Source organism: Trichechus manatus, unplaced genomic scaffold, assembly GCF_000243295.1.
Source record: "Trichechus manatus latirostris isolate Lorelei unplaced genomic scaffold, TriManLat1.0 scaffold00122, whole genome shotgun sequence".
Classification (NCBI taxonomy): Eukaryota; Metazoa; Chordata; class Mammalia; order Sirenia; family Trichechidae; genus Trichechus; species Trichechus manatus.
Genome location: NW_004444058.1, coordinates 8,862,430 through 8,874,362, shown reverse-complemented (window position 1 = coordinate 8,874,362; position 11,933 = coordinate 8,862,430). Strand labels below are relative to the sequence as shown.

The following is an 11,933-nucleotide window of genomic DNA, read 5'->3' as shown; positions in this document are numbered from 1 at the left end:
TCAGCAGCTCGAATGCACCAGCCTCTCCTTGGAAACCCTACGGGGTAGTTTTATTTTCTCCTATGGGGTCGCTTTGAGTCGGAATCGACTGGGCAGCAACAGGTTTGTTTTTTAGCTTTTTCTCCCTTTATTCTTTTCTTTCTCAAAGATTGACCTTCTCGGCTTCTCTATGCACATGGCAGAAGTTCAACACACAAACTCCTTGCCCCAGTACTGAGTGGTCCTTGAGATCCTCACAGCCATCTGTGCCCCATTAAAACCCATTGCTGTGGAGCTGATCCTGACTTGTAGTGAAGACCTTACAAACCCAAAACCAAACCTGTTGCCATTGAGTCCATTCCAACTCATAGTGACCCTACAGGACAGAGTAGAATTGCCCCATGGGGTTTCCAAGGAGTGCCTGATGAATTCAAACTACTAACGTTTTGGTTAGCGCCCATAGCTCTTAACCACTACTCCACCAGGGTTTCTAGTCTCAGGAATATGAGTACACAGTACACCATCAAGGCTGCCTGGGAGAGTGTAGGGGAAGTTATCAGCGAACTTGACACAGGTTGAGCAGATATCTCAAGCTGTCTTCTACAATCCAAAAATGCAGATATTATACCAAAAGGACAGAAAGTGTCTTTTATGGAAGGATGAATTATGTATCATTTATATAATTATATTAGTATATACAAATAATAGAATTTAGTATTATAGGTAAGATAGTATAATATGTGGAACCCTAGGGGTGCAGTGGTCAAGAAATTGGCTGCTAACCAAAAGGTCAGCTGTCTGAATACACCAGCCGCTCCTTGGAAACCCTATGGGGGATTTCTACTCTGTCCTATAGACTTGCTATGAGTGAGAATCCACTCGATTGCAATGGGTTTGGTTTGATTTTGGTTATAGCCCAGCACAGCCCAGCACAGCACAGCACAGCACAGCACTGCACAGCATAGCATAGCATAGCATATACTATATGTTATATAGTATAATACATTATAATATGCTATAACATGTTGTAACATGCTACAACACAATATAATATAATGCATTTAACATAACAACATAATAATATAGACATATACATACGAAGAATAACAAATGAACTGTAGAATTCAGTGTCATGGAGTCCTGTATAGTATTAGGATAATCTCCTGTTTCTTCTCTATTCTTAACTACAACCTCAATCCAGCTTCCTTTTTCCACTTCACTTATACCATCCTCCTTGCTGTTGCCAGATGGAATGCTCGAGGATTTTGCCCTGCCTGTATCTCTGCCCAAAATGCTCTTCTCACAGTTTTCTGCTTGGCTAGCATCCTTCCCTCTTCAGATTTTCTGCTCAAAGGCCCCTTCTCAGAGGTGATTATACAAAGGAGCATTTCTTTTTCACTCTATAACTTACTTATCCTGCATTATTTTACTTCATAATGGTAATCCCTACAAATCATTTACAGATTTAGTAACAGTCTGCTGACCCCTACCCCCAACACACATATCCTGGAATAACATTTAGGGCAAAGATTGTTAAAATTAAGTTTTACTTCTGTTTCCCGTGTCTTCAACAACACTTGGCAAAAAAGAGTTGGTCAAAAATATTTGTTGAATGAACTAAACAAACTCTTGGGGAATTTCTAGAGACAAATGCCGCTTTGGGAAAAAGTTTGGGATTAGAGGCAAGGATGTCTAGTTGGTTTTAGCATCAACAAGAAGGTAGAACATTTGGGATTCCATGAAATTTTCAGCTCTAGGGCACTAGATCTATAGATAATATATGGAATTAATTAATTAAACATGTTTAAAATCTAAACAACAGCATATCTGTTAAGTAGTTGTTAACTGCTTATGGCTAAGGTTGCGTTGCTCTTTTCTCTTTTCCAGTAGTTTCATCGGTTACATGGAACCAGGAAACCAAACACGTGTTTCAGAATTCATCCTTTTAGGGCTCTCAGAGGAGACGGAGATGCAGCCCCTCCTCTTTGGGCTATTTCTGTCCATGTACCTGGTCACTTTCATTGGGAACCTGCTCATCATTCTGGCCATTATCATTGACTCCCACCTCCACACACCCATGTACTTCTTCCTCTCCAACCTCTCCTTTGCAGACATCTGTTTTATTTCCTCCACAGTCCCAAAGATGCTGCTGAACATCCAGATGCAGAACAAGGTTATCACCTATGAGGGCTGCATCACCCAGATGTATTTTTTCATGCTGTTTGGAGGATTCGACAACTTCCTCTTGGCAGTGATGGCGTATGACCGGTTTGTGGCTATCTGTCACCCCCTGCACTACACGGTCATCATGAACCCCAAGTTCTGTGGCCTCCTGCTTCTGATATCCTGGTTATTGACTGTTATGTACTCTCTATTACATAGCTTAATGATTTTACGACTGTCTTTTTGTACAGAGTTGGAAATCCCCCACTTTTTCTGTGAACTTAATCAGGTAGTCCAGCTTGCTTGTTCTGACATCTTCCTCAATGACTTAGCGATGTATCTTACAGCTGGGCTTGTGGGTGTTATTCCACTCACTGTGATCCTTTTCTCTTACACGAAGATTGTGTTCTCCATTATGAGAATTTCATCTACTGGGGGCAAGTATAAAGCTTTTACCACTTGTGGGTCTCACCTCTCAGTTGTCTCCTTGTTCTATGGTACAGGCCTTGGAGTATATCTCAGTTCTGCTGCTACCCAAAACTCCATGGCCAGTACAATGGCCTCAGTGATGTACACTGTGGCCACACCCATGTTAAACCCCTTTATATACAGTCTTAGAAACAAGGACATAAAGCAGGCTCTAAAAAAAGTTTTCAGCTGAGAAACAGCTCTACATAACAGAATCATTTTTCTTAAGATTAGAGTGTTGCTCATGAACAGAGCTCCAAATCATGAAGACCTAAATCATGATACTTTCATTGCTTCATAAATCTGCATTATTTCCAGAATTCAATCTCCTTGATTTTTATACATTATAAACTATTGTTTCTTTTTTATTTCTTTCAAAAACTCTGTTTTTAAGCCAAGTCTTCCCTTCAATAGGCAATTCATTCAGGGTGACTGAAGATGATTCATTATGAAACAGATCTTTCACTGTTAGCCATGTAGTACCAGGAAAGTATGATCCCACGGGAACAGCATCATCATTGTCCTCAAACCCAACAAGTTGAGATATCAATTTCTAGATTCCTATTCTGGAAAGTCTGTTTCTTGCAATCATTTCTGGTATGAAATATTCGACCTCTATGGGTTATCTTCTTTAAACAGAAGTCTCATTGAGTATTTTGAGCAGAAACTCTGTGCATATGTAATTATTAAATTATGGAAAAGACTGGTGGTATGTCCTTCAAGTATTGGGAATGATTCCTAGAACAACACTGAAAACCAGACCAGCTAAGAATGTTGATACCTCTTCTAACATCAGGAAGGTGGTGGAATCAAGAAGTCTCCACAAAAATTGTTGGCTCCACAAACCCAATGCTTTTTTTCAATCCAGATAGTAGAATTTGTTATAATTGTTAGCTCAAGACTCACTGTGCCTGCTAGATCTGCACTTGTTTAACAAAAGGTGTGCACATTACTTCTTGACACCCATGATGTTACTGACATGGAAATTTGCCTTCATTTATTCCAAATAACCCAATGCTCTCCAACTATGCTTGGCCACATAATTGGCTGATACAAGGTATCTGCCTCACTTTTGCCCTCTGATTCTCTCCTGTACAGCTGGTTAATATCCCAGTAATCACATGTGAAACTCTAGGTTTTAGTGATCCTGGGAAATATAGTTTTCCAATTACCATCCTCTGCAATACAGGAACACAAACCAAAGGAAGGTGGAATGGTTGCTGAGTGCCAGCCACTCTATCCCTACATTGATAAGATGTAGACCCAATAGTGGATGTCAAATTTCCTATGCTTATTATGTATTTTAGGATAAGATGATTGTCTCTTTCAAAGTTCCCTAAGACATTATCCTGTTTCCATTCTAATATATACAGCTAGTTCATAGCTTCTTTAGAAAGGATGATTTGTAGAGCATGAAGTAAGTGAATGATAGAGACTATTATAACTCTGCCATATGTTCTTAGGTCTTTCCTTTTTTTTACAAATTATATTGTGATAAAATACATATAAAATAAAATTAGCCATTGTAACCATTTTTAAGTGTACAACTTAGTAGCATAAATTACATTGACAATGTTGTGTAACCATCACCACTATCTATTTCCAAAACTTTTTCACCACCAAAACCTCAAATTCTGTACCAATTATGCAATAATGAATCTCCATTCATTCCTCACCTCTCCATCCTCAGTTCCACTGTGGCATTTCCTTCTTCAAGTCTCTGTGGCTTTGATAGCAGCAACAATGGCACAATGGTGACCTTTCCATAGGGCGAGCTTGATCATAGACGTCCCCTCTATAAACAATTCATTGACTCCTCACTAATTTTGGAATTAATTATCAATCCTGTAGCTAAAATAGAAGTCTCTCTGTTATCCAGCTAGCTTGCTTGGACAAGTTTATTTTTCACTTTTCATCACCTGATCCTCAATGTTGATCAGATATTGAGAACTATTTGTAACTTCCTAAGCACATCTTGTTGTCATTTTTAAGTGTCATCAATTTGATTTCTACTTGAAGTGACCCCATGTGACAGTGTAAAACTGCTCCATAGGGTTTTCTAGGCTATAATCTTTACTGGAGCAGATCTCCAGGTCTTTCTCCAGCAGAGTGGCTAGGTAAGTTTGAACTGCCAACCTTCAGGTTAGCAGCTGAGCTCTTAAGGATCGTGCTGCCAGGGCATCTTAGAGTTTCATTAATTGCACATTTTCTTCTCTGATGCCCACTCCTGGAGTTCTATCAACTCTTATGCATTTGTAAAAACTCCATCTCCATCTGTAAGGCTCAGTACAATTATCAGCTTCTCTAAGAAGCCATCATTAGTCTCCCAGGAAGAGTGGGCTACTTTTTGATTCCAATTCACCATGATTTCTGTGCCCCCTTCAGTGTTTTTCATTTATTTATTTCCATGTCTTCCCCTGTTTAGACTGTGAGAGAAGGAACAATATCTTAGAAATTTATTTATTTCTAGAAAATAATTTAGTATCTACCATACAGTAACCGCTAAATAAACATTTACCAAGTGACTAAAAGAATACATGGTAGAGTAATGTTAAACATGTACAACAATGAGAGAGAAAGGAGAAGCAGTGAGACAAGGGGAAATGCTGCTGAGAAAGGGGAGTCCCAAGATTGAGATTCAACACTGAAAGTCTGATAATAAATATGCTTTAATGTACACAGAATCTTGCTCCAGAATCAGGGATGAGGTAATCATTATGAGGCACCCTGCAGTTATAGAGACCCCATCTAAAGACAGGTGTCCTCCTCCTGAGAGAAAGGAGACCAATGGGATAAAAGATGTACACGGAGCTTCACACCTCTAACCCAAGGATCAAAACTGGCACAAGTTTACATTCTGTCTTTCTCTCCTATTTCCATAGAATTAAATTTCTCAGTGATTAGAGAGACAAAAGAATATTAATGAGGTTCATGAGAATTCAGCTGCTAAAGCCATAGGAACTAAATGCCTCCCCTATACCCTTTCAAATATACTTTATTTATCTCAGGTGATGAGAAAACAATTGTGTCTTCCAGAGACCTCATGAATGGTTCCATCTCCCAGCTCTTCTTGGACATAGAGCTCTCAACTTCATCAATCATCCAAGGAAGAAACAACATCGGTGAACTCCAACTCATCCCTGATAATATCTGGGTGAGCTACAGCATCTTCCGAGATGCTGGGTAATGTGATAAAAGGAACCCCTTTTATTGTTAGTAATTTTAGGAGCGTCAACAAGGAAAACAAGCTAAATAAAGTTTAATGATACAAAGTCTCACCAAGCTAAAGTCTCTGATTCTGGATGGTGAGTCTGTATACAATAAATATCTTCTCTCTCTGATCTGTCTCCTTTGGTGTTGGCTCTCAATGATGGGGCTTCCCTTTCTCAAGAGAATTTCTTCTGTCTCACTGCTTCTCCTTTCTTCCCTACTGTTGGAAATATCTGCTTAATCTCTTTCAACCATTTGTTCTTTCAGTCCTTCAACAAATATTTATTCAGTAACCGCTGTATAAAACCCATTGCCATTGATTCGATTCTGACACATAGTGACTGTGATGGTTAAGATTGTGTCAACTTGGCTGGGCCATGATTCTCAGTGTTTTGGCAGTAGTCTAATGTTGTGATCACTTCCCTGTTGAGATCTGATATGTGATCACCTCCATGATGGGATCTGCTGTGAGTAGCCAGTCAGTTGAAAGGGAGGTTCCTTGGGCATGTGGCCTGCATTGAATATAAGGTGATATTCTGTCAAGGCTCAGGGGCTTTTTGCTCCTGCTAGATACTGTAGCTGGCTCTTGTTTGTCTGAATTCCTGTTCTTGGGATTTGAGCTAGCAGCTTACCTGTGGTCTTGCCTGCCAATCTTGGGATTCATTGATCTTTGCAACCTCTGGGCAAGAGCTCTGCTCTCTGACCAGCTGTTCTTGGGTTCACCAGCCCCTGAAGCTTGTTGAATCAGAAGAAGCCTCTATCCTGTCCCTGGGCTTGGGACATCCAGCTACTGCAACTGCTTGAGCCATTTCCTTGATATAAATCTTTTTCTATATATTTATACACTTCACTGGTTTTGCTTCTCTAGAGAACCCAGCCTAAGACAGTGATCCTGTAGGATAGAGTAGAACTGCCTCACAGGGTTTCCAAGGGGCAGCTTATGGATTTGAACTGCCAACCTTTTGGTTAACAGCCAAATGCTTATCCACTGCGCCACCAGAGCTCACTGTATGGTAGACATTAAATTATAAAGAAATAAGTAAAACATAGTTCTTCTCTTGAGGGGCTTAGAGTCCAAACAGGGCAAGAGATATAGAAATAAATGCAATATCCTGAAGTTGCACTGTGATCCTGGTGAAATGGATCACAAAATATTTGACTCTACCTGTGGGACATAGAGCATCTTATAATTTTATTGAGCTTTGAAGGAGGAGTTGGAGTTCTTCCAGGTGGAGCAGTAAGAACACTTCAGGATGTGACAGCAGGGGAGTAAATATGGGGATTAATTAACTGTAAGATGTGTGTAGGAATTCCAAATAGAATCTAATATCTTAAGAAAAATTAAGGCAGGTGATAAAAAGTGAAACATGAACTGACTAGGTAGACAGTAGCCTTATAATGAAGAGTCTTATATTTATAGAAAAATTGTGAAGACAGTACATTGAATTCCCATGAACCTCAGATACAGTTTCCTGTTATTAACGTCTCCCATCCAGAATACCACATTACATTTAGTGATCATTTTTTTCTGAGGCTCCTTTTGGCTGTGACAGTTTCTCACATTCTCCTTGTTTTGATGACCTTGATCATTTTGAGGAGAACTGGTCAGGTCAGGTATTTTCTAAAATGTCCCTCCATTGGGATTTGTCTGATTGTTTTCTCATTATTATATTAGGGTTACAGAGTTTTGGGAGGAAGGTCACAGAAGTAAAGTGCCATTTTCATTACATAGTATCAAGAGTACATATTATCAACATGACTTATCACTGTTAATGTTGATTTTGAACATCTGGCTGAGATAGCATTTTTCAGGTTTCTCTACTGTAAAGTTACTCTTTATTACTCCGTTTCCATACTGTACAGTTGCTATGTACAGTCCACACTTTAGGAGTGGGAAGTTATTCTCCATCTCTGTGAGAGTGGAATAACTATATAAATTATTGGAATTTTTCTGCACTGGATATTTGTCTTTTATTTATTTAATCAATTATTTATATGAGTGTGCTTGCTGAAAAGGAAGAGGACTTGAAGCACTTACTGATGAAGATAAAAGACTACAACCTTCAGTGTGGACTATGCCTCAACATAAAGAAAACAAAAATCCTCACAACTGGGCCAATAAGCGACATCATGATAAATGGAGAAAAGGTTGAAGTTGTCAAGGATTTCATTTCACTTGGATCCACAATCAATGCCCATGGAAGCAGAAGTCAATAAATCAAATGATGCATTGCTGCAAAAGACCTCTTTAAACTGTTAAAAAGCAAAGATGTCACCTTGAGGATTAAGGTGCTCCTGACCCAAGCCATGGTATTTTCAGTTGCCTCATATGCATGGGAAAGCTGGACAACAAATAAGGAAGACTGAAGAAGAATTAATGTCTTTCAATTATGTTGTTAAGGAAGAATATTGAATATAGAATGGACTTCCAGATGAACAAACAAATCTATCTTGGAAGAAGTGCAGACAGGATTCTCCTTAGAAGTGAGGACGGCGAGATTTCTTCTCACTTACTTTGGACACTATCAAGAGGGACCAGTCCCTGGAGAAGGACATCATGCTTGGTAAAGTAGAGAGTGAGGAAAAAACAGGAAGATCCTCAACGAGATAGACTGACACAGTGGCTGCAACAACGGGCTCAAACGTAGCAATGATTGTAAGGATGGTGTAGTACCAGGCAGTGTTTCCTTCTGTTGTACAAAGGGTAGCTGTGAGTCAGAACTCATGGATATTTACTTTATCCTTTGGGTTATTTATTTTTTTCCTCAAATTGTTCCATCTTTGGCCATTGGAAGCTCTTTCAGTTGACTCCTAAGTCCTTTTGACATATTCCCTTCATTGTGGGTTTTTCTGTTTTTGAGCAATCATTACTTTCTGACACTACATGACGTTTCATGCTCATCTTGTATATTTCTGGCCCCAGTCCTAGAATTAGTCATTTCTGCAAGAAGTTTTGATTCCTTTTATTGGACAATGGTATTAGAAAAGAAGATCTGGGCTCTAGTTGTGCTTGTTGCTACTGGTACCTCTAGGCTCTCCCAGCTGACACAGCAAGGAAATATATGTGTGTATGCTTACCTGTGTATATACACCTATCTATAAATATTTCTCTATTTAGCCATCTGTAACTATATTAAGGTAAAAATGAGTTAATATTGATATCTCCAACTCTAATCTGTTACCATATGATTTATTCTAGCCCCCTCCATTTTTTCCCCCCATGCATCTGTCAGTTTGTCATACTGTGGGAGCTTGCCGGTTGCTGTGATGCTGGAAGCTATGCTACCGGTATTCAAATACCAGCAGGGTCACCCATGGTGGACAGGTTTCAGCTGAGCTTCCAAACTAATGCAGACTAGGAAGAAGGACCTAGCAGTCTACTTCTGAGAAAAACTAGCCAGTGAAAACTTTATGAATAGCAGCAGAACACTGTCTGATATAGTGCCAGAAGATGAGCCCCTCAGGTTGGAAGGCACTCAAAGTACGACTGGGGAAGAGCTGCCTCCTCAAACTAGCGTCAACCTTAATGACATGGATGGAGTCGAGCTTTGAAGACCTTTATTTGTTGATGTGGCATGACTCAAAATGAGAAGAAACAGCTGCAAACATCCATTAATAATTGGAATTTGGAACCTATGAAGTATGAATCTAGGAAAATTGGAGATCATCAAAAATGAAATGGAATGCATAAACTTCTATATCTTAGGCATTAGTGAGCTGAAATGGACTGTTATTGGCCATTATGAATTGGTCAATCATATGGTCATCTATGCCGGGAACGACAAACTTAAGAGGAATGGTGTCAACTCATCTTCAAAAAGACCATTTCAAGATCTATCCTGAAGTACAACACTGTCAGTGATAGGATAATATCCATATGTATACAAGGGAGACCAGTTAATACGACTATTATTCAAATTTATGCACCAACCACTAAGCCAAAGATGAAGAAACTGAAGATTTTTATTAACTTCTGCAGTATAAAATTAATTGAACATGCAATCAAGATTCATTGATAATTACTGGCAATTGGAATGGGAAAGTTGGAAATGAAGAAGGATTGGTAGTTGGAAAATATGGCCTTGATGATAGAAACAACACTGGAGATCGAATGATAGAATTTTGCAAGACCAATGACTCCTTCATTGCAAATACCTTTTTTCAACAACATAAAACACAACTACACACGTGGACCTCGGCAGATGGAATATACAGGAATCAAATCTGTGGAAAGAGATGATGTAAAAGCTCAATATTGTCAGTCAGAACAAGGCCAGAGGCTGACTGTGGAACAGACCATTATATGTAAGTTCAAGCTGAAGTTGAAGAAAATTGGAACAAGTCCACGAGAGCCAAAGTACGACTTTGAGTATATCCCACTTAAATATAGAGACCATCTCAAGAATAGATTTGACACATTGAACACTAATGATTGAAGACGAGACGAGTTGTGGAATGACATCAAGGACACCACACATGAAGAAAGCAAGAGGTCATTAAAAAGACGGGAAAAAAAGAAAAGAACAAAAAGAATGTCAGAAGGGACTCTGAAAGTAGCTCTTGAATGTACAGTAGCTAAAGTGAAAGGAAAAAATGATGACGTAAAGGAGCTGAACAGAAGTTTTCAAAGGTCAGCTCAAGAAGAGGAAGTAAAGTCTTACAATGAAATGTGCAAAGACCTGGAGTTAGAAAACCAAAAGGGAAGAACAGCCTCAGCATTTCTCAGGCTGAAAGAAATGAAGAAAAAATTCAAGCCTCGAGTTGCAATATTGAAGGATTCTAAGGGGAAAATACTAAACGATGCAGGAAGCATCAAAAGAAGATGGCAGGAATACACAGAGTCACCGTACCAAAAAGAATTGGTCGACTTTCAATCATTTCAAGAGGTAGCATATGATCAACAACCTATGGTACTGAAGGAAAAAGTCCAAGTTGCACTGAAAGTGTTGGTGAAAAATAAGGCTCCAGGATTTGACAGAATACCAACTGAGATGTTGCAACCAACGGATGAAGCGCTGGAGGTGCTCACTTATCTATGCCAGGAAATTTGGAAGACAGCTACCTGGTCAGCTGACTGGAAGAGATCCATATTTATACCCATTCCAAAGAAAGGTGATCTAACAGAATACCAAAATTATTGAACAATATCATTAATATCACACACAAGTAAAATTTTGCTAAAGATCATTCAAAAAGAGTTTGCAGCAGTACATAGACATGGAACTGCCAGAAATTCAAGCCGGATTCAGAAGAGGGCATGGAACAAGGGACATCATTGCTGATGTCTGATGGATCCTGGCTGAATGCAGAGAATATCAGAAAGATGGTTAGCTGTGTTTTATTGACTATGCAAAGATATTCCACTGTGTGAATCGTAACAAATTATGGATAACACTGTGAAGAATGAGGATTCCAGAAGGCTTAATTGTGCTCATGGGGAACCTGTTCTTAGACCAAGAGGCAGTTGTTCGAAAGAACAAGGGGGATACTGCGTGGTTTAAAGTCAGGAAAGGTGTGCGTCTGGGTTGTATCCTTTCAATATACTTATTCAATCTGTATGCTAAGCAAATAACCCAAGAAGCTGGACTATATGAAGAAGAACGGGGCATCAGGATTGGAGAAAGACTCTTCAGCAATCTGCGTTATGCAGATGAAATAACCTTGCTGCTGAAAGTGAAGAGGACTTGAAGCACTTACTGATGAAGATCAAAGACCACAGCCTTCAGTATGAATTATACCTCAACATAAAGAAAACAAAAATCCTCACAACTGTACCAACAAACAACATCATGATAAACGGAGAAAAGATTGAAGTTGTCCAGAATTTCATTTTGTTTGAGCCCACAACCAATGCCTATGGAAGCAGCAGTCAAGAAATCAAATGATGCATTGCATTGGGCTACTCTGCTGCAAAAGATCTCTTTAAAGTATTAAAAAGCAAAGAAGTCTCTTTAAGGACTAAGGTGCGCCTGACGCCTCATATGCATGTGAAAGCTGGACAATGAGTAAGGAAGATCTAAGGAGAACGATGTCTTTGAATTATGATATTGGCGAAAAATATTGAATATAGAACAGACTGCCAGAAAAACAAGCAAATCTTTCTTGAAAGAAGT

The 11,933-nt window shown here is 39.2% G+C and overlaps 1 protein-coding gene across 1 annotated transcript; it reads left to right on the top strand.

Annotated features, from left to right (window-relative positions):
• Positions 1-1,124: 1,124 nt before the first annotated feature.
• Positions 1,125-2,803, top strand: LOC101341511 (olfactory receptor 7A17-like). Its single transcript, XM_004384534.2, has one exon. The coding sequence runs from the start codon at positions 1,883-1,885 to the stop codon at positions 2,801-2,803; it is 921 nt and encodes a 306-aa protein (XP_004384591.1). The 5' UTR covers positions 1,125-1,882.
• Positions 2,804-11,933: the final 9,130 nt, after the last annotated feature.